This window comes from Dendropsophus ebraccatus, chromosome 1 (assembly GCF_027789765.1).
Source record: "Dendropsophus ebraccatus isolate aDenEbr1 chromosome 1, aDenEbr1.pat, whole genome shotgun sequence".
Lineage (NCBI taxonomy): Eukaryota > Metazoa > Chordata > Amphibia > Anura > Hylidae > Dendropsophus > Dendropsophus ebraccatus.
The window spans coordinates 205,109,596-205,136,982 of record NC_091454.1 but is presented as its reverse complement, the minus strand read 5'-3'; the positions used below and the strand labels follow the sequence as shown (position 1 = coordinate 205,136,982).

Here is a 27,387-nt window from a genome sequence, read left to right as displayed (position 1 = left end):
CCATAACATCCAGTTTACAAAAGGTGGAATGTAGTGATGTATCCACGAACCAAGGTTGGGCACACAGCGTACAATGAAGCAGCCGTCTGGCAGAAAGAAGTCAGAAAAATCACAGCTTTATTCTTCACCTTTACACACAACGCAGACTTTTCCTCTCCATTACCATCTTCTAAATTGTCTATTGGGTCCTGTTATAATTTACGCCTGTTACAAATTGCACGTCACCATAGCCCACCAAACACATGACGTTCATTTGGTCTGGGCAATGCTGGCAGTCAATGTTACAGAGCTTCGGCAGGCTCGGGTTGCTGCTCCTGTGATGACAGGTCATGTGGTGGGCTGGTGGGTATAGAACAGTGTGATGTTGGAGGTGATGGACCTATTGCTTCTGGATGGAAAGTGGATCCTGGCACTGGATATCACACAACCTGGTTGGATGAAAGGGAAAAAAGAAAGTTATAATTCACTGACAAACACTGAACAAGCAGTCCTACAGAAAACACATCATTCAGGGCAGGATATTAAAGAAATGGAATTAAGGGTGACCCTTATGTACAGGTCACAGTTTGGCTGATGAAATGCCCCTTTAAAGGCAGTGATACAAATGCTAAAAAATGAAATGCTCCTAAACCTAGCTGGTCTTACTCACCAAGCCCCCCTGAGTATTTAGAGCCGTCTCCCGTCTTTCTAACTGCACCTGTTACCGATTTTTAAATATACTACAATTCCCAGCATGCATTGCACCTCAGAGCCAACTGCCAAGTATCCACCTCATCTTGTAGTATCTGCCTATCGCTGGCTCAACCTACTTCTGCTTTACACTGTATACAAAATATCTCTCTCCATCTACATAGATAGATTAGAAAGGGAGAGATGAAAACTGTGTCTCCTTTACCCCATACTGCTAAGGAGGCTGTCACTGTTTTGTTTCTCCACCCCTTTGCCACGATCATTGGTCTCAGTGGGAGGGGGAGCACAGAGAGGTGGAGACAAAGTGGACCAGGAAGTGAGGATTTTCTGCAGTTTCAGGCTGGGTTCACACTATGTATATTTCAGGCAGTATTTGGTCCTCATAGCAACCAAAACCAGGAGTGGATTGAAAACACAGAAAGGCTCTGTTCACATAATGTTGTAATTGAGTGGATGGCCGCCATATAACGGTAAATAACGGCCATTATTTCAATATAACAGCCGTTGTTTTAAAATAACAGCACATATTTGCCATTAAATGACGGCCATCCACTCAATTACAACATTATGTTAACAGATCCTTTCTGTGTTTTCAATCCACTCCTTGTTTTGGTTGCTATACAGCCTCAAACATACAGCCTCAAATATACATAGTGTGAACGTAGCCTCAGGGTGTACAGCAGACAAACGGCCCAATTCATGTAATAGAAACCTATTACAAATAAACTTAGATTATGGGTGGGGATTAAACAAGGTTGAATCTTTTTTGAGTGACGTACCCCTTTAACAAGTTGCTATATTACAGTGTTTGCTTATTTATGCCTGTCTGGTTTTCACAGGAGAAACTGAATGCTACAGCAGCTTTAGCATCCACACCTTGGCCACTATGGGCGACCATACGCATTTTGTCTGAAAGTGATAATTTCAGGTTCTCACAATGAGTTTGGTCGAAGATTCTACAATTTTTTATTTGAATTCAAGACCTTCACAAACTTAAGAAAAATCTTTAGCGTCCTCCTGCTCAGTGACTTCTTCCCCCTCTCCTTTGGGGTCAGGGAGAGTATTGCATGGTATCTGGGGGGCTTCATCGGCTTCTGGTGTTAACTCCTTATCATCCTCTTCATCACTTTTGAAGGAGTTCTGACCCTGGGGCAACAATAATAAAGAGTCACAAGACAAGTCACAAGTTATGATACAATATACCCTACGGGAAATCCATTACTTGTTATTACTTTATCAGTCTTCTTCCCAGAGTCTGCTGCATTCTGCTCAAAACACAAAAAACAGTTTCTGAGCTGTTCTCTTCATCCCCGCTCTGAACGCATAAAATTGTTATGGGAGCTGCCATCCTGTCTGGGCCATTTTTTAACAGCATTTAGTGACATGCTTTATCGCAAGACTGAAAGCCATAGACACAGTCAACATCTACAGACCCTATTCTTTTTATGGAACACATTTATGAATATGCTTTGTGATCTGTGTCACTTCAACCGCTCTCTCTTCTTAAGATCGTCCAGGAGACCCCCCCCCTCGCTGTGGCTCAACTATAGATGGCATTTTAAGTGGATAGGCTATCACTAGACCTTTTCTAAAAAGAACTGTTTATAGCGGTTATCCAGCGCTACAAAAACATGGCCACTTTTCCACTCTCTTGTCCCCAGTTAAGGTGCGGTTTGCAATTAAGCTCCATTTACTTCAATGGAACTGAGTTTCAAACCCCACCCAATCTGAAGACAAGAGTGGGGAAAATATAGCCATGTTTTTGTAGAGCTAGATAACCCGTTTTAGCCTAGTGTTCAAAATGGAAACTTCAAAATATCAAGGTGTATTTTACACTATACATAGTAAGAAAGAAAAAAAAAAATCACCAAGAATTCTTATAAAATATGTTTAGCATAAACCCTTGATTTAAACAATAGGTCTTTTTCTGATGACTCATCCCCTTTAAAAAGGATTGGACGCTAACATCTTGGAGCAGATACCACACGACACCTTTACAATTCTGCGGAGTCCAGGGCTTTGCGGCAATAGAAGGACCTACATAATATTACACAAGTGGCTGAATGTCTGTAAATTATACCTGTAAGTCATCATCCTCCTCTCCTTCATCGTCAGAGAGAGTAATACATGGCATCTGGGATAAATCAGTGCTACAGCCGCCTCTGGTGTTCTCCTCATCATCATTTGTGAAGGTTTTTTTGCCCTGAAATAGCAATGATAAAAGTATTACAGGACAGGTAGTGACCATGTGATGTAGCTCTACTGAAAATTATTACTAGTCACTGTAGCATATGTACGAGAATCAATATTGGTGAGATGTGAAGACTTAAAGGGATGCTCCGAAGAAAAGAAAATGGTTTACAATTTATTACTTCCATTTAACAAAAATCATAGTTTTGACAGTGCTCTCTGCTGCTACCTCTGTCTGTCAAAAAAATGCAACAGTTTACCACTAATAGCAAGACATGGACAATACAGATACCCAATACCATTAGTGGTGAGCTGTCGCATTTTTTTTGTTTGTTTGCAATTTCAGTCATAGCGACATGCTCCTGCCTAGTGTGAATGGTGTTGTAGGAGAGCTGACCATCCCACGCAGGTGGTGGTTATTATTTTTGCGAGTATTAGATAGATCCTGCATCCCCAGAGCATATTATATGCCACAGAGAGGCTAAATTACAGTGTAGGGTAGTGGGGGGGGGGGGGGGGGCTGCTTTTAGCAATTTTCATATCTGTATTGGGTCTGTATCTTGCTATTAGCAGTGAGCTGTTGCATTTTTGTGTTTTTCTAATCTATAAAAGGCCTTGGTCAGTCTGGTGAGGACCAGGCATTGTCTTTGTCTCTTGGGTGAGGCTCCAGTAGGAAAAGTTTAAGAAGCGCTGCTCTATAGAGAGGGGAGGGGTGGAGGGGAGGGAGATACAGCACCAAAACAGGACTACAAAGAGTTAATGTACAGCTACATCACCAGGCTCTCTCCTCTGAGGTCAGGTGAAACCTCTGACCTCTGAATAGCAGCTTTCAAATAGCTCCCACTGTGTAATCCTTTGTTCTCTGCTGGAAACTTATCTCCCTCCTCCCCCTCCCCTCTTCATAGAACAGACAGGACCCGACTGATGTAAAAGAGTCGAGATTTCCTGATAATGAGCAGTGAATAAGAGAGGAGGAGGGGGGGGGGAACCTGGGTAAAGTCTTTTTGAATGCAGATAATGGCAGATTTGCCTAATAAACCCAATTAAAAAGTTTCTTAAAATCGCCTGGACTATTGATTTCTGCCAAAAAAAATGAAACGACAGTGACACTTTAAAAAAAAAATGTAAAATGTGTATGCAGCTTCAAAGCAGCCTGTCTGAGCTGAAAGGCCGCTCAGCCAATCACTGGCAGGGACAGTCAGCTCAGACAGGCCGCTCTGAAGCTGCAGTGTGCGGGACCTGTGAAAAGCAGACCGCAAGAGGAGCCCTGGAGCATGGATGGGTAATGTATACTCTTTGCAAATCGTCGGCTGGGCATCGCTAACGCGTGGTCGGCGCCTGTCGATTTTAGGTCCGAACCATTGTCATCAGCTGATCATTATCTCTATTACATGGAGCGATTATTGGCCGCATCGGGCCGATTATCGCTCCGTGTAATAGGGCCCTAAGTGTAAGTTTGCAAAACCCTGAACATTTGATATTTGACTCCCAGTGGCTGGAGAAGATAGATGCAGCCCTAAGTCTGCTTATATAGCCATATAGGCCACGTTTTTCAGGACGCCCTAGGGCGGCATCCACCTTCTGCCAAATGTCGGAAGTTGGGGTTTTGCGAACGCAAACTTACTGTAGTTTCATTCATCTGTCCTTGTGAGGAACCACTGCAGCATATTAAACAGTTGTAGAACGTTTTATCACACCGTCATAGTAAGAGAACCAGCAATGTGCTTACTGTACTTAGGTACTCCTCCAGTTTGGGCTCGTTCAGCTTGAATTTCAGAATATTTTTAGCATTGCTAACCGCCCTCTGTTTGGAACTCTCCATCCTGATCTAGAATAGACAAGACAAGACAGTAGGTACTCCCTATATTGTCGGGTCTAAAGTCGGGTAAAATTCTTTGCAGCTTTACCTGATACCTTACAGAACTCCAGATCACATATTATGCTTCACACAGCTGTCACCACTAGGTGGAGCTCTCTGCATAATGATTAAGGTCCGGCGTCCATAGAGAATGAAAGGAGCCGTGCGCGCGCATCAGAGATGAGTCCGGCTCCATTTATTCTCTATGGGCGCCGGACCTCTCTCCAGAGCGCGCGCGCCCGCTTCTGGCCGGGATATCTCCGGCTCCGGCAGCGGGACTCAGCGAGATCAGGTAAGTATAAGGGGATCTAGCTGGGGGTCGGGAGCCTGTCAACCCCCATGTCCTCTTTAACACTCACCTGGCATCCCTGCTTGTGTAAGGGGGTCTCAATATGACGCAGCACAGTTAAGTAGTTCATAGGCACAAACACATCACATGCAGCACAGTAAATGACTTCAACCTTCTTAATAAACTCCTCCATGCCCAGTTCTGTTAAAAGTAAAAAAAAAAAAGTTATTAACCCTTTTGTTGTCAGAAAAAGCCCATCTGGTCCATCTAGTCCACCCTTATACTATCTCTTAATATCTTAGGCTAGATGTTTATCCCAGGCAGGTTTACTGTAGATTCACCTACCACATCTGCTGGAAGTTTGTTCCAAATCTCAGACTTTAAGAACCAGAACAGTTTTTTGGTTTTTTTTTTAGCTTATTGTTCCCCACTGTTTATGCAGCTTTATGAGAGTTTATTTCTGTGTGCAAAGTGTTACTTTATGTAGATGGTATATAGAAAAAAGCACTCCTGCTGCTGATTTTTTATATAGTATACACCCATCATCATAAATGCTACTATAAACACCGACCTAAGCAGAGAACTGAAATATATCAAGATTGTGATATCCTTTTACCTTTTTTCTCTGTACCTACTGTAAGGGCCAGACTGTGTAAATTCGGCAGAATTCCGCAGCGAAGAATCCAGCCTGCCTCAGTGTCATACAGTCTATGGGAGGGCTTGTGCGCACTCTGCTTCCTTCACTTTCTCTTCACCGAGAGCGGAGCCCGGAGGCAGGGCGGATTCTCCGCCGCTGAATTCCGCCGAATTTTCTGGCCCTTACTGCAATGCCTTTACTTTACCTTGGAGCTTCTTGTAATTGTAATATCTATGTTGCTGTAACTATTATTTTATTTTTAATTTCCCAACTATGAATAGATATATAGGGTCATATACATCTTTCACCAGTGCTACCATAGAGGATGATCAGGTTTTTCTTCTTTTCTTACTCCATGTAGCTAAACCCCCAACTGCAAATAAAAATCAGACACTGGACCCTTCAGATGATGCGCTCTCCATTTATAAAATAAAATAATTTTCAGTATAAAGAGTTGCCACTAGGTGGCGCCGTAGTAGTAACTATCTGCAAAGATTTAGGTTCTCATAGATGTAGGTGATCAGCTGCTATTTCCTAACAGCGTGGCGGTGGCCTCCTTGCTCACCCAGTGTGACTTCTGGTTACAGGGTTTCTTAAGGATCAGGTGTCTCCTGTGACAGACCTGCATCAGTGTCCCATCTAAAGAACGGCAACATGGTTTTGTGAATGCAGAACATCCTCGAAAACCAAGGGGGGCATTGTGAGCGCTTGTATGGTGATCTGCATAGCTGCAGCGCCACCTATCAGCCACTAATTTACTAATATGTGTTATTTGGTAAATGGCAGGTGCATCACCGGACGTGTCCATTGTTCTTCAGTACTTTTGAGCTCTTATCAATGGCACAAACGTAGGCACTGCAGCCTTACAGAGGCACATGAATATGGCCACGTGGGGCGCTGTAAATAACCAACCACAACACCCTGCTGCTCCTGCTATTGTGTAATATCAACTGTCTTTCAGTGTCCTTCACAGTCAGTGAGGCCATCATGTTCTGCTGCTCCTCTTCCTTCTATATCCCAGCAGTCATCTATAACTGAATCACTGGGGAAAACAGAAACTGAATGCACCTTAATTGTCGTCAGAGCGTCATGGCCCACATCTGCTCCGTAGGCCTCGTCCATTTATGAAGTCATCACGGTCTAGGCCCTGCCCCCTCAGCGGCCATAGGAAGGGGCCGACCTAGAGGGGTGGGGTCTAGACCTCCAGGCTGGCCTCTTTAAATGACCACCGAAGGGGCGGGGCCTAGACAGTGATGACATCACAAAGTAGGCAGGGCAAGTAGCGCTGCGGCCATGAAGCCCCTCCCAGGTGGCACAATCCACCAATGATAAAAAGCATTTTTTACTGGACAAAGCACCAAGACATCTATAATAAAGTAAGGTATGACAACTGCAGAATTGAGGCATTACGGCTGTGCAGTGACAATATCACTTTAACTCTCCTTCCATATATTTTCTGCAGGAGCGTCAGGCCGATCAATTTTATCTCCATTGTATCAGGTGTCAAACCTGTCGCTGCCATGTACTACTAGAGAGGGGACTACATTTTAACAATTCAATGCAATTTCTTCTCGACTTTGAAAAATGTTCATTTTGGGGGCACCCCGGCTGCTGCTTGTACTAGGCCTGTTATGGCGGGCAGTAGTTCTGGTATTGTAAGAAGCAAGCCACAGCCACGTGAAGTTTTGTTATGCTGTTTTTCTTTTCCCCCCGACATTCTACTAGTACTGGGTATGTATACTTTATTTATGATGTTCCCGGACCCCCGACTTCCAGTTTTAGTTTCACAGGACTTTTCCTTTAAAGCCACCGCTCACCATGGTTCTGTCCTGCCCAAATCAGAGTTCGACCCTATGGTCTGGTTCTCTACGTCTCTACATGTCTTAAACCCCAACAACCCTACCACAGATAGGGGGGAGGGGATTTGGGGCTCACAAATATAAGCAGCTTTGTCACTACCTAGGGTGATATCCCGATTCCGAAATATTTGGATGACCGTGGAGTTGAAGTCTTTAATCTGCTTGCACCGTTCCTTTGACTTCCTAAAACTATCCTCTAGTCTCTCCTGGAAGAAGGTAGAAAGAGATGTTAGAGGAAAGGACATTATAGGGTACTTCTGAGCAGTCTAAGCTGTGAATCCAGCACTAAGCTTTAAGCTGCTTCCCCTTGCCTCCCTTTGCCCCTATATCACTCTTTAGCTCCCCTCCCCTTTATACACTTCTGTGATCAGCTGTACGCTAAAATGTAAAAAAAAACCTCTAAAAGAGAAGTCTGATAAGGGGAAAAAAATTTCCCCTTATAAGCGATATTTAAGTCTAATTTTTTCATGTACTATTGATTTATACAAAAGCTTTTAAAAGCTTAGTGACTACATAAAAGGGTACTCCAGAGGAAAAAAATCTTCTAGTGTGATACGGTGCTCTCTGCTGCCACCTCTGTCCATGTCAGGAACTGTCCATAGGAAGAGAGGTTTTCTATGGGGATTTGCTACTGCTCTGTACCGTTTTTGACATGGACAGAGGTGGCAGCAGAGTGCTGTGTCAGAGCAGTAGCAAAACCCCATAGAAAACCTCTCTTCCTGTGAACCAGCTGTCCACCAGTAAGGGCCCTGTTACACAGATCGATAATCAGTCACCAAATCGTCCTGATTCGGCCGATTACTCTGTGTAATAGACACAATGATCAGTCGATAAAACGTTTCTATCCACGTTCCCGGTCTTCTGCACTCTTTTTGCTTCCTGACACCACATGCTGCAGCTTCAGAGCAGCCTGTCCTGGTCAGTGATTGGCCGCAGTGGTCCTGGTCAGTGATTGGCCGAGTGGCCTGAAGCTGTGGTCACTGGACCAGAGAGGAAGCAGAGTGTAGGAGAAGACAGGGAACGTAGACAGGTAATGTAACAACTGTTTGGGTAGGGGCTGCACGGACATCGCTAACGATGTCTGTGCAACCCTTGCTAAACAATTATTGGGCCGTGTAATAGACCCAGTAAACGAGCGCCGATCTAGCAGATTGGCACTTTTTTACAATATTGATCATCGGCCTGTGTAATAGACCCTAACTCGCTTGGTGGGATATTTTGGTATTTACGGGAATCTTGAGAGACTCTAAATTCTTTCCATCAGACACATCCTCACTTTCATTACTGACTACTTGCTGTGCTGTCTGTATACAGTGCAGTGGGATCTGTATACAGAACACAGCTTGTTGGATTAAAACGGGGGACAAATTTAGGTGTTGGACAAAAAAAATCTTTGTCTCCAATGACGCAGACATCAATACATCTACGGATAGACTGAATGTACACTGCTGCTGTATCAGTGTGATGGCCTAGAATTAGAGGGGATACACATATACTATACCTGCAGGACGTCTGCACTCTTGGGAAGCTTTTGCTTCACATACTCTAAATGTTCCTTATGGAAGCTGCCCTGTATGTGTAAGTCTAACTCCTCCTCGTAGAATGTGCAGAAGTGACACAGATAGCAGTGATACTGGATGCTGAAGGGAGACAACATGTTATCAGGTTAGTAGCTTTATGCCCCACATATCTACTATGCTGTACTCTATATATTATATATTTCCAAGATACCGCGAACCACGTACCCATTCACAAAACTGAAGTCCTTTATGTTCTCGCTCCCTTGATGCTGTTTGCTAGATGACAGTGTATGTTCTGTAAGGAAAAAAAAAAGTTCCCTCAATACAACTGGTTAAAGAGGTTATCCAGCAAAAGTCTTCTTCTTTCAAATCAACTGGTGTGAGAAATTTATAAAGATTTGTAATTTACTTCTATTGAAAAAATCTAAAGTCTTCCCATACTTATTAGCTGCCGTATGTCATGCAGGAAATTTAATTTTTAGTCTGACACAGCGTTCTCTGCTGACACCTCTGGCCGAGACAGGAAATGTCCAGTGCGGGAGAGGTTTTCTATGGGGATTCATATATAACCGAGCCAGAGACGTCAGCAGAGAGCACTGTGTCAGACTGAAAATAAAACATTTCCTGCAGGACATACAAGTATGGGAAGACTTAAAAGGGAACTCCACATAGAGGTTAAAAAAAATGAAACTTCTGCAAAAGCAAATAGCATTACTTACCTGTCTATCCCAGTTTTGAAACTATCAAAAATCCATAGTACCAGCTACCAGTGTGGCAGAACCGCACAGATACAGTAATACATTTTATAGACACATCGACATAACTTTTAAAAGTAAGAACGTCACTTTGTGAGTGAAGTATAATTTTTCCACGATACTCAGGTGCAAAACAATGTATACATAATAATAAAGTTAGGGCCCTATTCCACAGTAACGATAATCGGACGGATTGGCCCGATTCGGCCGATTACCGTTCGGTGAAATAGAGAGAACGATCAGCCGATGATCGTGTCATCGGCTGATCGTTCATTTAGAGCCAGACCTAAAATCATTGTTCCCCCACCGCACATCGCTACGATTGAATAGCGGTGCGCGGCGGGTGACCGACGATTTGACAATCAGCAGCATCATACATTACCTGTCAGGTCTTCTCCTCGCTGTCTTCATACCCGAGTCCCGCGCGCTCTGGCTTCAGAATGGCCGGTCAGCTGACGGAGCGCTCAGCCAATCACAGGCCGGGACCGCCGCGGCCTGTGATTGGCTGAGTGTGGCCTGTCAGCTGACCGGCCATTCTGAAGATAGAGCGCGTGGGACACGGGGATGAAGACAGTGCGGAGAAGCCTGGACAGGTAATGTATGATGCTGCAAGAGCTGCAAGGACATCGGTAACGATGTCCCTGCAGCCCTCGCTCAACGATCATCGGGCCGTGGAATAGGCCCAGTAAACGAGCGGCGATCTAGAAGATCGCTGCGGTTTACATCGTTGATTGGGCCCTCCTCGGCCCATGGAATAGGACCCTAACTCTCAAAAGAATAAAACAACTGGCCAGCTCTGAGCACAGATCATGTTGGGCGTCATACAGTTGCTTCAACAACCTGACCATCTGGCACAGAAGGTTGTTCACCTTCCCAGGTACCAGTAATGGTATCTGCCCCATGTGACCACACCCTAATGGCATACTCTAAGGGCCCTATTCCACCAGACGATTATCGTTTAGATTATCGTTAAATCGTTCGAATCTAAACGATAATTGTTCTGTTGAATAGCAGTTAACAACTAACGAGCAAAAGAGAAATTGTTGATCTTTTAATAAGACCTAAACCTATTTTTATCGTTGCTCGTTCGCAAATCGCTCGCATTGAATAAGAAATCATTCAGTCGTTCGCAGTAGTGAACCTTCGGTTCTTTTTACCTGTTTCCGGTCTTTCATCTTTTTGGTCTTCTTCCTGGAAAACAAAATGTTGTAAACCTGCTATCTATATACATCATCCATATCTCACTCAACTCAGGGACTCACAGACGTCACTTATAGGCCCGGCCAGTGATCTACAGAACTTACAGTGGTCATGCTCTGGGCTGCCTCCTGAGTACTGTCATCTGGAAGAGAAAAACATCCCCTCAATGACCATCTCTATCTTACATTTGTTAGGACTAGACATAGTATGCTGGCTAAACGGTAACCGCTCCTTTAAGGGGTAAATCTACTGGTGTTTGAAAGTTGTACAGATTTGTAAATTACTTCTATTTAAAAATCTTCTAGTACTTATCAGCTGCTCTATGTCCTGCAGGAAGTGTTGTATTCCTTCCAGTCTGGCACAGTGCTCTCTGCTGCCACCTCTGTCCATTTCAGGAACTGTCTGGAGAAGTAGAGGTTTTCTATGGGGAGTGGCTCCTGCTCTGGACAGTTCCTGTCATGGACAGAGGTGGCGGCAGAGAGCACTGTGTCAGACTGGAAACCATGGTTCTGCTCATACAGCTGCACGGCCTGTTACGGTCTATACAGGTTGTTGTGTCTGAAGGGTTTTTGGACTTTGGAATATATAAGAGATTCCTTGCATGAGGCCTGAAGATTGTGAGGAGTCAGAATATAAAGTAAGATATCTGCCAAGGCCCCAGTGCTCACAGCAGAATGAGAAACAAAAATGTGATACCTACAAAATAAAAAACCCCAAACTATCTTTGCCCCTTATCCACAGGATAGGAGAAAAGTAGGAGGTAGCGTGGAGTCCGATCACAGTACCACCCACCGATCTTCTGTCATGCTGGATATCTGGGCTGATCACTGCTCTAGGGGTGCGAGGCAGATATATATCCCAGTATTTCCACCAGAACACATATCACCCTGTATACCATTCTCCATAACCCTGTGTATACACTTCCTGACATCTCACCTTCCTTTGATCCTGACTCCTCCAGCTTGCTTTTCTCTGCCAACTTCCTCCTCTCTTTTTCTTTTAATTTAGGCGTTTGGTCGCGTAGTAACTAAAAAAAAAAAAAAAAAAAAAGTGTAAGTCAAATAAACATGCGGTAATGCACCAGAACAATGTTGGAATGTGGCATCTAAGAGGTTACATGGCCAAGGCCAGAATATTCCTTAATCTCAGTGGCCAGTCAAAGCTATCCTCCTGTAGGTTTAGAGTAAGTTTTGTACCTCTGCCACCACTATGCTGTACAGCTATGCCCCTGGTCCATTAAGGGAATCTGCCAGCTTTATCTCATGCTCTGAGCTTAAGTGTTACGAAGGTATTGCTGAGCAGCAGTATGCAGGCCTCCTCCCTCACCCCTCCCTGACTTACATGATTGATGTACAGGGTTCGGCTTCCAGCAATGAGCCCTTTGTGTCAACCAGGCAAGGCAGGGAGGGGTGGAGGAGTTTGGCAATGCCTCATTGTCATGAGTGCACAGCATGATGTGGAGCTGACAAACGCCCCTTTAACTGCATCTTGTCAGTGTTGTAAATATAAAGCATGTCACCCAGAATTATTCCTACAAAGTGTGACTCACCATATTCTCTTTGTTGCTAGAATACTTAAAGGGGTTATCCAGGCTTAGAAAAACATTCATGGCCGCTTACCTCCAGAAACAGCACCACTCATCATCAGTCTGAGCTTGGGTTTTGCAATCATTGAAGTGAACGGAGCTGAATTACAATACTACACACAACCTGAGGACAGAGGTGGTGCTGTTTTTCCAAGAAAGTAGCTGTGCTTCTAATTCTCCATGAAGCTGCCAAGTTTTTGCAGTCCTTGTTCTCCAGATTGCGGAGTGCCCAGCGGTCAGACTCCCTGCGACCTCTTAGTTATTCCCTACCCTGTGCATACTTAGGACAGGGCATAACTACCCCAGATGGGAGTACCCATTTATAACACATTCACAAGAAATAACATCTGTGTGTCTGTATGAAGCCAGGTACATAGAGGTTCAGTATGGACCTATAGTAATGTAATGGTGAGGTATCACAGAGGTGTGCCGTCAGTATCACAGTACAGATTAGTCAATCAGTTTTCTCACCTTCCAACTCCTTTGTTTTGCCTTGAACCCTCCGCCAAATAAGTAGTTCTTCGCCGACGCCTTTAGTACACTCTCCCGTCCAGACGGTATTAGCTTATTAGATTGCTTATTATGGTTACCCCTGAAGCCTCCTCTTGGGTCCCCCCTCCACCCCCGATGACCTCTATGAGGAGACCGCTGCTCCCATTGTCTTTTGTATCCTCCATCAGGCTCAGGATAGTCGTATCTGCTCCTTTTTGGTCGGCCATAGTAACTGCAGGAGTGAAATAAAATGTTCTTCAGTTCCCCGAGTGTTTTCTATTAAACAGTAATGGTAATTGTCATATGACCCAATATTATCCTTCATGTATACCTGATGAGTATCGCTACAGAAGATGTCCCTCCCCCCTTCATGTGGTGCTTAGAGGGACGCAATGCTGGCATATGGCAACGTCCCATCCTAACAACCAAACCCATTGGTAAACCGCTCACAATAACATAGTGAAGACTGGGCCCTGACCTGGTATGATGTATTGGAGTCTATGGAGGAAATGGTACTACCAGCTGTGCTCAGAGAACTCATCTATACAGCAATACCCATTGCTGCTACATATACTGTACCTGTATGCTCTTTAACTCCACAGCCACTTTTGGTATTAAGGACCGATCCCTACTTTTATACTGTGGCGAGGGGCTGTTCTGCACCCCCAGGGCTAATCTCCTCACGCACACAATGGAGATCATTGCCAGAAGGCTGTAATCTGACAGTAGGGGTTGTTTTTTGACAATGTCTTTATTAACAGATCAATCACAGCGATCCCCGGGTAAGGCTAACAGCGATAGGTGTCTGCAGCCTAAATGAAGGCAGCATTAAATAGTGACAGAAATGCTAAACAGCCGTTCTCCTAATATGCAGGAGAATAGGATTCTTGCCACATCCCTCCCCCCGCCCTCCAGCTGCTGATTGACAGCTGACTGCCTACACAGAGCATGGATAGATAACTGCCAATTAGCAGCTGGTTGGCGGAGTTTTTTGCTTTCATGAATATCCAGGACAACTGGGCTCATGCACATAATGTAGAGGACTACCTATTGTCCATGTTATTCAGGAGGATATTTCTGGATCAGCTGCACGGAACAATGTAAGTGATACATCATTCTGTTCAGCTTCTCTGTCACTAGTTTATGCTACCCTCAGATAGGACACTCTTTAGGTTAAACTGTCCCTGTGTGATTTTGTGCAGTGACAGTTTAATTCACGCATCTGCATGTACGTGGCGCTGTGCTTAAAGGGGTATTCCAGGAAAATTGAAGAGGGGGAGGGGTGTCAAGTGAAATCCTAGGTGCACTGCTCCCTGGGAAACATGAATATGCACACAAAAAAAAGCCTGTGAAGCCTCAAAACAAAGGACTAGCCAGATATCCGTCCGGGAAGAACCCAGCCAAGGGGTGGCTCCTGTAGGGAAGCTACCATATTAAGTGGCCCTATAAGTCAATGTAATGACAAGAAAAAAAAACAAGGCCAGGTATCCATCCACATACAGCTGTTTCGGGTTGTTGCCCCCCATCAGTGTGGAGCAGGATTCTGGCTAGGTGGGAGCAATGCCTAGTAGAGCCATAAGGAAAACAGATCACTGATCTCAGGGAGACCAGCCAAATATAACAGTAGGGCTGTGTTCACACCATGTTTGGGGCTTCTGAGGCTCTGATGCAAAATTAGAAAATTGGCTGCCGACATGCCTGTGCGCAGATCAACCCAGGTCACATACAGTGCCTACAAGTAGTATTCAACCCCCTGCAGATTTAGCAGGTTTACACATTCGGAATTAACTTGGCATTGTGACATTTGGACTGTAGATCACCCTGGAAGTGTGAAATGCTCTGCAGCAAAAAAGAATGTTATTTCTTTGTTTATTGTTTTTTAAAAATGTGAAAAGTTTATTCAGAGGGTCAATTATTATTCAACCCCTCAAACCACCAGAATTCTGTTTGGTTCCCCTAAAGTATTAAGTAGTAGTTCAGGCACAAAGAACAATGAGCTTCACGTGTTTGGATTAATAATCTGTTTTTCCCGCCTTTTCTGACTATTTAAGACCCTCCCCAAACTTGTGAACAGCACTCATACATGGTCAACATGGGAAAGACAAAGGAGCATTCCAAGGTCATCAGAGACAAGATCGTGGAGGGTCACAAGGCTGGCAAAGGGGTACAAAACCCTTTCCAAGGAGTTGGTCCTACCTGTCTCCACTGTTGGGAGCATCATCCGGAAGTGGATGTCCACGGCCTGGACAGCCTTTGAAAGTTTCCTCCCGTACCGAGGCCAGGCTTGTCCGAAGAGTCAAGGCTGACCCAAGGACAACAAGGAAGGAGCTCCGGGAAGATCTCATTGCAGTGGGGACATTGGTTTCAGTCAATACCATAAGTAACGTACTCCACCACAATGGTCTCCGTTCCAGACAAGCCCGTAAGGTACCTTTACTTTCATAGCGCCATGTCAAGGCTCATCTACAGTTTGCTCATGATCACTTGGAGGACTCTGAGACAGACTGGTTCAAGGTTCTCTGGTCTGATGAGACCAAGATCGAGATCTTTGGTGCCAACCACACACGTGACGTTTGGCGACTGGATGGCACTGTATACGACCCCAAGAATACCATCCCTACAGTCAGGCATGGTGGTGGCAGCATCATGCTGTGGGGCTGCTTCTCAGCCAAGGGGCCTGGCCATCTGGTCCGCATCCATGGGAAGATGGATAGCACGGCCTACCTGGAGATTCTGGCCAAGAACCTCCGCTCCTCCATCAAGGATCTTAAGATGGGTCGTCATTTCATCTTCCAACAAGACAACGACCCAAAGCACACAGCCAAGAAAACCAAGGCCTGGTTCAAGAGGGAAAAAATCAAGGTGTTGCAGTGGCCTAGTCAGTCTCCTGTCCTTAACCCAATTGAAAACTTGTGGAAGGAGCTCAAGATTAAAGTCCACATGAGACACCCAAAGAATCTAGATAACTTGGAGAAGATCTGCATGGAGGAGTGGGCCAAGATAACTCTAGAGACCTGTGCCGGCCTGATCAGGTCTTAGAAAAGACGATTATTAGCTGTAATTGCAAACAAGGGTTTTTCCACAAAATATTAAACCTAGGGGTTGAATAATAATTGACCCACACTTTTATGTTTAAAATTTATTATAATTTAACTGAGCAACGTAACTTTTTGGTTTGTAATATTTATGCATCTGTTTATAAATCCTGCTCTTGTTTGAAGTTTGAAGGCTCTAACTTATTTGCAACTTATCAAACCTGCTAAATCTGCAGGGGGTTGAATACTACTTGTAGGCACTGCACGATTCAATGATCTGAAGGTTGTCAGCTAGCGACAACTTTTGGATTATTTTCCAGGTGTCACTTGCCACCTACATCCGTAAATTAAAGGGAATGGCCAATTGTTCAGTATTAGTAAACCAGGTAGTAGTCAGACTACCTGGTTTGAAGGGGTAGTTCACAATTTTTTTTCAAATCAACTGTCCCTATCTCTCTTAGCCTCTAGAAACCCAGTTTGGGGGGAGGTGACGTTTATAGTGCTTTTTTTTTTAATAAAAATTCTAGTTGTATGGTTTAAACTAAACTTTAAATGGATTGTTCCCCAATTTCTTTTTTTTAAATCAACTGGTGGCAGAAAGTGCCAGAGATTTTTAATTTACCTCTATTAAAAAAAATCTTCAGTCTTCCAGTACTTATCAGCTGCTGTATGTCCTGCAGGAAATGATGTATTTTCTCCAGTATGACACAGTGCTCTCTGTTGCCACCTCTGTTCATGTCAGGAACTGTCCAGTAGCAAATCACTATAGAAGTCCTCTCCTGCTCTCCAGACTGGAAAGAATATACCACTTCCTGCATGACATACAGTAGCTGATAAGTATGAGAAAACTTGAGATTTTTCTAATAGAAGTAAATTACAAATCTTTGGCACTTTCTGGCAACAGTTGATTTGAAATAAACATTTTTTTGGGTGAACTGCCCTTTTAAGTTTACACTTAGAGCCCTGACCTAAGGGCACCCAGGTTCTGGAACACAAAAAGTTACAAAATGCAATGGAGAAGGGAGCCAGCAGCTCAGGACCGAAGAGAAGCTGCTGTGGGAACAGGGAGAGGTGAGTACACAGGACCAAGGGAGATGTAACTACAATGTGGGGGAACTTCGCTGAGGGAATATAGAAGTCTGAAATCCAATATCTCTAATTGTTAAAGGGGTATTCCACCCAAAGCAGTTTTAAAAAAAATTACAAAAGCAGACCTGTTGTACTCACTGTGTCCCCCTGAGTGTTTTGACACCATTCCTGCATGCTTCTGTTCTCCATATCAAAGTTTTTAAAATTCTGTCACACTTTTTAATATGGCGCTGGCCAGGAGACTCTAACTCCCAGCATGCACCACACCTCCTATGTCTCCCTCCCCTCATCCATCCTGTCATACTTTCCGTCCCTCTCAGATTTCACTGTTTTACATTTCCTCCTTCAACAATAGCTGTTTCCTCCCTCCCTGCACAGCTCTCTCCCTCTTTCACCTGTAGCTGTTTCCTCCCTCCCTGCACAGCTCTCTCTCTCCCTCCCTCCCTCTGTAACTGTTTCCTCCCTCCCTGCACAGCTCTCTCCCTCTTTCACCTGTAGCTGTTTCCTCCCTCCCTGCACAGCTCTCTCTCTCCCTCCCTCCCTCTGTAACTGTTTCCTCCCTCCCTGCACAGCTCTCTCCCTCTTTCACCCATGGTTATCACTGTTATCCCTGAGGTCAAAGAGGTCACCCCTGACAGACTACAGAGCTAACTGCAGGAACAGGAGCGCACTCCAGACAGACTACATAGAGTTACTGCGGGAATGCAGTAGCTCAATGTAGTGACAGGAGTGAGCTCCAGTTTTTGCAGTGGTTCCATGTAGCCTGTCAGGCATGAGCTTCTGTTGTGGAGTGGCTCCTGTGTGAGGAGCTCACTTCCAGGCTACATGGAGCCACTGCAAAAACTGGAGCTCACTCTTGACACACTACATAGAGTTAGGGCGGGTTCACACTACGGAATTCTCGCGGACAATGTCAGCGGAATTCCGTCAGCTGTCCGCCCGCACGGGCACGCGCTTTTCCGCCGGCTCCATAGACACCATTCTATGGGCCGGCGTATTCCGCGATCCGCTGAAAGAAGTGACATGACACTTCTTTCAGCGTATAGCGGAATACGCCGGCCCATAGAATGGTGTCTATGGGGCCGGCAGAAATGCGCCCAGATGTGCGGGCGGACAGCTGACGGAATTCCGCGGACATTGTCCGCGAGAATTCCGTAGTGTGAACCCGCCCTTACTGCGGGAATGCAGTAGCTCCATGTAATGTGTCAGGAGTGAGCTCCAGTTTTTGCAGTGGCTCCATGTAGCCTGTCGGGAGTGAGCCCGCCCTAGTTCCGGCACGCAACCAGCGCATCAGTGGGCGCAAGTGTACTTGTCTTTGGGGCCATGCTGTGCAGGGAGACATCAGGGGTGCAGTGTAATGGCGGCCATCGTCAGCTGGGGGAGCCATGGACATGTCTGGGTCGCTGCCTTGAGGGGTCCCTGCTGCTGGTGTCGCTTGCGCTGCTGCCGCCATTTGGGTCTTCAGCCAGGGAGAAGTACGGGCTGGGCTGAGGTACTGTCTCTTCTGTCACCCCTAACACTGCAGACATGCCTATACTGTCCTGTGTCTGCAGTGGGCTGGGTTAGCAGCAGTAAGTGCTTACAACCCAGCCCACAACAGAGACAGAGGACACGTGACCTCGTCTTGTAATGGAGGAGGGAAGAGGAGTAAACAAGACGGAGAAGTCTCAGTCTAGCAGCATTTTTGTGCTGACATGGGATGAGACACATAAAAAATATCAAAAATGGTGCAGAGGCCGTAATAACATCCAATTGCACATATATTTAACTTTTTACGTACTTTTAAACATTGCTAAGAATTATTTTAGTGGAATACCCCTTTAACTACAACTCTCTACAAGTCCCGGGAATTACATCCTACTGCACAGGGAATCCGCCTCTTCCTATGTATCTGCCTCATCTCCCTTGCGTCGCCGGGAGCTTTATCAAACATGGTGTAAAGTGAAACTGGCTCAGTTGCCCCTAGCAACCAATCAGATTCCACCTTTCATTTCTCACAGACTCTTTGGAAAATGAAAGGTGGAATCTAATTGGTTGCTAGGGGCAACTCAGCCAGTTTCACTTTACACTATGTTTAATAAATCTCCCCCTTTGTCTTTAACCCCTTAGCGACCCATGACGTATCTGATACGTCATGGCGCCGCGGGGGGTGTTCAGAGCGGGGTCCCGCCGGGACCCCGCTCTGAACGGCGCTGATCCCGGCTGACACGTGCAGCCGGGCAGTGCCTCTGTTAGCCGGCGCGGGTCCCGTTGCCGCGCCGGCTAATTAAGCACTTCAATGCAGCTGTCAAACCTGACAGCTGCATTGAAGTGCTTTATGCACAACATCCCTGGTGTCTAGTGGCACGGATCTCCCCCCCGCGATGCGATCGCGGGAGGGAGATCCGTTCTTCTGGCCGTGCCGGGCCTCAGGGTCGGAATGACGCTGATCCCGGCTCGGCAGTAGATTGCTATGGCCTGCAGTAGGCCATAGCAATCTATGACCGATCTCATGGATCTTTGCTGTGTAAGCGCAAAAAAATCCCAAAGTGCAAAATTGCGCATTTTTGGTCGCATCAAATCCAGAAAAAATGTAATAAAAAGCAATCAAAAAGTCGTATATGCGCAATCAAGGTACCGGTAGAAAGAACGCATCATGGCGCAAAAACTGACACCTCACACAGCCCCATAGACCAAAGGATAAAAGCGCTATAAGCCTGGGAATGGAGCGATTTTAAGTGACATATATTTGTTAACAATGGTTTGAATTTTTTACAGGCCATCAGATAATATAAGTTATACATGTTATATATCATAGTAATCGTAACGACTTGAGGAACATGCATAACAAGTCAGTTTTACCATAGGGCGAACGGCGTAAATGCAAAACTCCCCGAAATCAAAACAAATTCGTTTTGTTTTCAATTTGACAGCGCAAATGATTTTTTTCCGGTTTCACAACATATTTTATGGAAAAATTATGCCTGTAATTGCAAAGTACAATTGGTTTCGCATAAAATAAGCGCTCATATACGTCTCTAGGTGAAAAAAATGTAAGCGCTATGGACTTTTAAACATAAAATGGAAAAAGCAAAAGCGCAAAAACGAAAATTGGCTTGGACCTTAAGGGGTTAATGAGATCACCAGAATACCCCTTTAAAGCGTACTAGTCAGGGTTTAGAGGTTCTTTGCAAAATATGAACTGGAAGCCAATCGGTTGCTATGGGCGATGGCTCCGGTTGTGACTCTTACCTCTCTCTGCCTCCTTGATCAAAAGGTGGTATCCCAGGTCCTGGTGACAACCAGTGTGAGTCCTGGGTATAGTCAATTCCTTTATGGGGAGGACATAAGGAATAGAAACAGGAATTAATATGTGCATCTCCTTAAAGGAGACCTGTCACCCCCCGTGCCGGGGTGACAGGCTCCCGACCACCCGTTACAGCCCCCTATACTCACCTGATCCCGCCGGGTCCCGTTTCCTGATTCGTTCGGGTCACGGAGATATGAGCGCCCGAAGCGCGCGCTCACAGGAGAGTCCCACGCTCATAGAGAATGAATGGTGAGTCCGATGCTCTGTCATTCTCTATGGGCATCGGACTCTCCTGTGAGCTCGCGCGCAAGGCTTCGGGAGCTGAAATCTCTGTGACCCAACCGCATCAGGAAGCGGGACCCGGCGGGATCAGGTGAGTATAGGGGGCTGTAACGGGGGGTTGGGAGCCTGTCACCCCGGCACGGGGGGTGACAGGTCCTCTTTAAAGGGAATGTGTCATCAGAAAATGACTTTTTATGGTTTTTATGCTAAACATATTTTTTTAAGCGTAACTGTAATTTCAGGGTCATTTTTCTGAAAACAATATCAATAGTACAAGAGATTTTAAGAAACTCTTTTTGTGTCCATTATGCTCTATGGAGAGGGGAAGGGCTGAGAGGAGTGAGCACGGAGCAGTCTTGCACAGCACAACACCCTGCAATCTTCTCTCAGCAAGTTCCTAGATAAGCACTGACCTTTTTGACCTCTGAATCCAGCATTTTAGGTGCCCAGACAGTCTGCTAACAGCTGACCTTCATGTCACCTCTTCCTGCTCACTCATCTCCCTCGGCCCCTCCCCCCCTCTCCATAGGATATAATGGAGAGAGCAGAACCCGTCTTCACTGGCTTCTCTGTAATGAAGACAGATTTGCCTGATAATGAACAGATAAGAAGTCGGGGGGGGGGGGGGGGGGAGGCTGGGAGATTGATTTTTGAGTACAGAAGGAGGCTTTTTTTTCCCTAATAAAACCTAATAAAGAGTTTCTTAAAATCCCTTCTACTACTGATTTCTGAATCTGAAAAAAAAATAAAATAAATATGATAGTTACGCTTTAAGAACTTTTGGTGACTTTTTTGTAAGTTTCTATTTTTTTATCTATCATATAAAATAATCCTGGTATCTTGCAGTTTTTATTCTCACCACTAGGGCTAAAACTAAGCTGAGACTTCCTGTTGTGTATGTACTGATAAGCGGAGGCTGTAGTAAAGTGATCTGTACAGCATTGCAGCATTATGTGACACCGGTAGAAAGAGGAGACAATAGCAGCTACCTGTGGAATGACCTCTTCACAGGTCAAAGAGTACGCTCACTAATGTTTCACATTCATCTCAAGTGGGCAGAGTCTGCCTATTGTCGTCTATGTCTATAAGCCTGGCTGTAAAGCAAGTTACTAAATGCTGTTAAAAAACAGCCTAGGTAATATGGAAGCCCCCATAACAATGTGCAAAAAGTGAAATAAATAGAAATTAGAGCCAGAAAGTTTTAATCCGTAAAAGAAAATTTAGGTGACACAATCCCAGGAATAAAAGTTACCCCCTATCACAGGACATGTTATAACCAACTAACAACTGCTCGGACCCTCAGTGATTCCAGGAATGGATATCCTGAGTGAATGGAGGGGCAGCAGGACACCCGGACACTCTGCATTCGCTCATGAATTATGATAAAACATTATGTAAACCCGGGTTAGAGTCCAGGAAGGGATTTTTTTTTTTTTTTTGTACTTATCTCCCTGACTTCAGCACTGTTCCCTGCAGTTCCCTGCTACGGTCTCCAGTCCCTGGCTGCTTCCTGCTGTACAGATGGGACTTTGGAAGTGACGTATCAGGCCCGCTCAAGTAAGCGGCAAAGGCGGGACACAGGTGGGACACCGCTACAGCAGGAAGCGGCCAGAGACCGGAGACTGTAGCAGGGAACTGCAGGTAACAGCGCTGAAGTCGGGGAGATAAGTACACATTGTTTTCTTCACCCACCCCGCTCCCCAGCAAGTTTGAAAAAAAAAAATGTCCTACCCAGACTACTCCTTTAGGGTGGATTCACACTTAACGGAACAGCTGCGAATTCACAGCAAAATCTGCTGCGATTCCAGTAAAGTCAGTTTGAATTACATACTCGCAGCAGAAGTATGTCAATGCCGTTCCCCTTAACCCGCCATGGCCCGATGCATACACTGTGTTCCAAATTATACTGCAATAGTGTTTAGGGGTGATAGTATGTAGCCGATTCCCAGCACACGTGTGCGCGCTGATAAGGGAAGATTGAGGACTCTTTCCAACAGGCAATTACATCAGGTTAGAAGAGAAGATGCAACAATGCCTGGTCATAGCAGCAGACAAGTTTTTGAAGCTTCTGGTGCCTCCGACTTTGCACGAACAACAAGATGCGGGGTCCTTCAGAGGTTTGCAGCTGTGCGCGAGCCATCCTGTCCACCTCCTCTATCCACTTACACAAGCAGAAACAGCTCCAGTGGCCAAACAATACATGAAGACTGACTTTAAGGGTACAAACACACACAGCAGATACGCAGCAGATTTGATACTGTGTTCAGTTATTTAGATCTAATCTGCTGCGTATCGCAGCAGTAAATACGCAGCGTATATGCCGTGTGTGTTTGTACCCTAAAACTGTTTTGTTTACCGATAAGTGCCGTGCAACGCTGGATGGTCCAGATGGATGGAGTGGAGGATGGCTGGTTGCAAACATGCTACGGCACCAACAAAAAGGAGGTGGAGTAATGTTTTGGGCTGAAATCATGTCGGCCCCTTTAGGATCCCTGAAGGGGTAAAGATGAACCCCATAATCTATGTGGAGTTTCTCAAACAGCACTTTCTGCCATGGTTCAAGAAGAAAGACCGTGCATTCCGCAGCAAGATCATTTTCATGCATGATAATGCACCGTCTCATGCGGCAAATTACACATCTGCATCTCTGGCTGTTATGGTCATAAAAGCGGACAAACTTATGGTGTGGCCCCCATGCTCCCCAGACCTCAACCCCATTGAGAACCTCTGGAGCATCATCAAAAAGAGTGTCTGTGATAGAGGGAGGCAGTCTAGGATGGATAGAGGGAGGCAGTCTAGGATGGATAGAGGGAGGCAGTCTAGGATGGATAGAGAGAGGCAGTCTAGGATGGAGAGAGGGAGGCAGTCTAGGATGGATAGAGGGGAGGCAGTCTAGGATGGATAGAGGGGAGGCAGTCTAGGATGGATAGAGGGGAGGCAGTCTAGGATGGATAGAGGGGAGGCAGTCTAGGATGGATAGAGGGGAGGCAGTCTAGGATGGATAGAGGGGAGGCAGTCTAGGATGGATAGAGGGGAGGCAGTCTAGGATGGATAGAGGGGAGGCAGTCTAGGATGGATAGAGGGGAGGCAGTCTAGGATGGATAGAGGGAGGCAGTCTAGGATGGATAGAGGGAGGCAGTCTAGGATGGATAGAGGGAGGCAGTCTAGGATGGAGAGAGGGAGGCAGTCTAGGATGGATAGAGGGAGGCAGTCTAGGATGGATAGAGGGAGGCAGTCTAGGATGGATAGAGGGAGGCAGTCTAGGATGGAGAGAGGGAGGCAGTCTAGGATGGAGAGAGGGAGGCAGTCTAGGATGGAGAGAGGGAGGCAGTCTAGGATGGAGAGAGGGAGGCGGTCTAGGATGGAGAGAGGGAGGCGGTCTAGGATGGAGAGAGGGAGGCGGTCTAGGATGGAGAGAGGGAGGCAGTCTAGGATGGAGAGAGGGAGGCAGTCTAGGATGGATAGAGGGAGGCAGTCTAGGATGGATAGAGGGAGGCCGTCTAGGATGGATAGAGGGAGGCCGTCTAGGATGGATAGAGGGAGGCAGTCTAGGATGGATAGAGGGAGGCAGTCTAGGATGGATAGAGGGAGGCAGTCTAGGATGGAGAGAGGGAGGCAGTCTAGGATGGAGAGAGGGAGGCAGTCTAGGATGGATAGAGGGAGGCAGTCTAGGATGGATAGAGGGAGGCCGTCTAGGATGGATAGAGGGAGGCCGTCTAGGATGGATAGAGGGAGGCAGTCTAGGATGGATAGAGGGAGGCAGTCTAGGATGGATAGAGGGAGGCAGTCTAGGATGGATAGAGGGAGGCAGTCTAGGATGGATAGAGGGAGGCAGTCTAGGATGGATAGAGGGAGGCAGTCTAGGATGGATAGAGGGAGGCAGTCTAGGATGGAGGGAGGAAGTTCACATCTAAGCAACAGCTCTGGGAGTGGATTCTGTCCTCATGCAAAACAATTAAAACAGAAACCATCCAAAAACTGACAAATTCAATGGACGAGACAGTTCAGAAGCTCCTTTCCAACAAGGGGTCCTATGTGCAAATGTAACATCACCTAGAATAAATTTGACGGTTTGATTTTAGTTTGTAATAGTCTGCTAATGCTTATAATGTCACAAATGACCATTTTTTGTCTCTGCTGTGCATAATAATTTAGAACACGCATTTTGAGTGTTTATTTTTTTTATTAATAAATATACTAATCCTAGGCAGTTTGTTATTGCATAATATTTGGAACACAGTTTACATTACCAGTCCACGCGCTGGTCTGCTTCTGGGACTCCCGGGATCCTGGCGTCCCGCCACAGCCACTTATTGGCTGAGTGAGACATCATGATGTCGGGAGCCACAGGAGGAAGGAGGCCGAAGAGCGGAATGGTAATGTATGCACCAAACCACGGTGGGTTAAGGGGAACGGCGTTTACATACATGCTGCGAAACTTGGTATGTAATCCTGCTCAAACTGACTGTACTGGAATCGCAGCGAACTTCACTGCGAACTCGCAGCGTGAAATCTACTGCAATTCTGTTATGTGTAAACCTGCCCTTAAAGGGGTTATCCAGCGCTACAAAAACATGTCTGCTTTTCCCCCTACTGTTGTCTCCAGTTCAGGTGCGGTTTGCAATTAAGCTCCATTTACTTCAATGGAACTCAGTTTGAAACCCCACCCAAACTGGAGATAACAGTAGGGGGAAAGTGGCCATGTTTTTGTAGCGCTGGATAACCCCTTTAAATCCCAATTTAATCCCCCGGGTGCGTGACAGGCAGAGGTGGGGAGGTAGTCATCTGGGCAGCTCCCTGCCTGTATCTAGTCACCGCTCTCTGCCTGTCAGCACGCTCGGAGGGGATGAGTGACAGACAGAAAGGTCCTTTACTGGCCTGTCAATCATCCCTCCGAGCGCTCTGACAGGCAGAGAGCGGCGACTAGATACGGGCAAGGAGCCGCCCAGATGACTACCTCCCCGCCTCTGCCTGTCACGCACCCGGGGGATTAAACTGCTTTTTTTTTTTTTTTTTTAGGTATACAGCTCCTGCTGTGGTCTATGAGTAAACTTAGACCAGACAGAGGATTGTTGCCAGCGGATCAGTAAATTGTCAGGAGTTTCCCTTTAAAGTGATCCCAAGGCTTTTTATTCTGCCCAATGTCTCCAGGACTGATAAGTGATCATCCTCTATGTCAGGGGTTTTTCTAGTCTGCAGGGGGCGACATCACAATTAAGCAACAAGGGAAGGAGAGGGGAGGTGCACCCAGGTTCTGGAACAGACATATCTGGAAAATACAATGGCTCAGGACAGGAGGATAGAAGCTTCCTGGCACAGGCAGCACCATATCACTGCACCTCACTGCCTGCACCAGGAAGAGGAGCTGCTGTGGGAACAGGGAGAGGTAAGTATATGGGAGACCGAACTACAATGTGGGGGAACAGGGAGAGGTGAGTATATGGGAGACCGAACTACAATGTGGGGGAACAGGGAGAGGCGAGTATATGGGAGACAGAACTACAATGTGGGGGAACAGGGAGAGGTATGTGGGAGACATAACTACAATGTGGGGGAACAGGGAGAGGTGAGTATGTGGGAGACATAACTACAATGTAGGGGAACAGGGAGAGGTGAGTATGTGGGAGACATAACTACAATGTAGGGGAACAGGGAGAGGTGAGTATATGGGAGACATAACCACAATGTGGGGGAACAGGGAGAGGTGAGTATATGGGAGACCTAACCACAATGTGGGGGAACAGGGAGAGGTGAGTATATGGGAGACATAACTACAATGTGGGAGAACAGGGAGAGGTGAGTATATGGGAGACCTAACCACAATGTGGGGGAACAGGGAGAGGTGAGTATATGGGAGACATAACTACAATGTGGGAGAACAGGGAGAGGTGAGTATATGGGAGACCTAACCACAATGTGGGGGAACAGGGAGAGGTGAGTATGTGGGAGACAGAACTACAATGTGGGAGAACAGGGAGAGGTGAGTATGTGGGAGACATAACTACAATGTAGGGGAACAGGGAGAGGTGAGTATGTGGGAGACATAACTACAATGTAGGGGAACAGGGAGGTGAGTATATGGGAGACCTAACTACAATGTGGGGGAACAGGGAGAGGTGAGTATATGGGAGACCTAACTACAATGTGGGGGAACAGGGAGAGGTGAGTATATGGCAGACCTAACTACAATGTGGGGGAACAGGGAGAGGTGAGTATATGGCAGACCTAACTACAATGTGGGGGGATTTCACTGAGGGAATATAGAAGTCTGTACCCGATAACTCTATAATTGTTACTACCACCCTCTACAATTACAGCCCACTGCACGCACCGTCTCCCATGTATCTGTCTCCGCTCCTCGACTCCATGCTGAGACTCTTATTTCCAGTAACGAGTTTCTCTTCGCATTCACAGGCAGGTAACTCCGCCCACACCGTTGCGCTATTGGTTGCAGCTCTCCTTCTCAAGCGCTCATTGGTCACAGTCACTTGTCATTTATTGATTCCCCTTATGATTGGTTGTAATCTCTATGCTTCCGCCTTTTCCGGCCTTGAGTTTTTCCGTCTCTAGAAAGTACCGCCCTCGATCTTTTATGTTGGCCAATGAAATGGTTCAGC

At 46.0% G+C, this 27,387-nt stretch overlaps 1 protein-coding gene across 3 annotated transcripts; it reads right to left on the bottom strand.

Annotated features, from left to right (window-relative positions):
* Positions 1-96: 96 nt before the first annotated feature.
* LOC138767703 (A-kinase anchor protein 8-like) lies at positions 97-27,387 on the bottom strand. Of its 3 annotated transcripts, none has more exons than XR_011358839.1 (14): positions 27,102-27,387; positions 20,431-20,509; positions 13,055-13,307; positions 11,935-12,025; positions 11,103-11,140; positions 10,956-10,989; positions 9,269-9,338; positions 9,025-9,163; positions 7,624-7,729; positions 5,098-5,228; positions 4,610-4,708; positions 2,771-2,893; positions 1,627-1,836; positions 97-428 (listed from the first exon to the last, which is right to left on the bottom strand). XR_011358839.1 is itself a non-coding variant. In XM_069945407.1 (14 exons), the coding sequence occupies exons 1-13, from the start codon at positions 27,136-27,138 to the stop codon at positions 1,684-1,686; spliced, it is 1,353 nt and encodes a 450-aa protein (XP_069801508.1). In that variant the 5' UTR covers positions 27,139-27,386; the 3' UTR covers positions 97-428; positions 1,674-1,683. The 3 variants fall into 3 exon arrangements, 2 of the variants coding, with proteins under 2 accessions (XP_069801508.1, XP_069801497.1); XM_069945407.1 differs by having other exon boundaries at positions 1,674-1,836; positions 27,102-27,386; XM_069945396.1 differs by having other exon boundaries at positions 1,684-1,836; positions 27,102-27,385.

Coding starts and splice junctions, on each gene's coding strand:
- LOC138767703 (XM_069945407.1), bottom strand. CDS start 27,138: ATGGAGTCGAGGAGCGGAGACAGATACATGGGAGACG. Junction 13,308..20,430: donor GATCAAGGAGGCAGAGAGAG/GTAAGAGTCACA, acceptor TCACTCCTGCAG/TTACTATGGCCGACCAAAAA. Junction 9,339..10,955: donor AGATGAAAGACCGGAAACAG/GTAAAAAGAACC, acceptor TTTTCCTTACAG/AACATACACTGTCATCTAGC.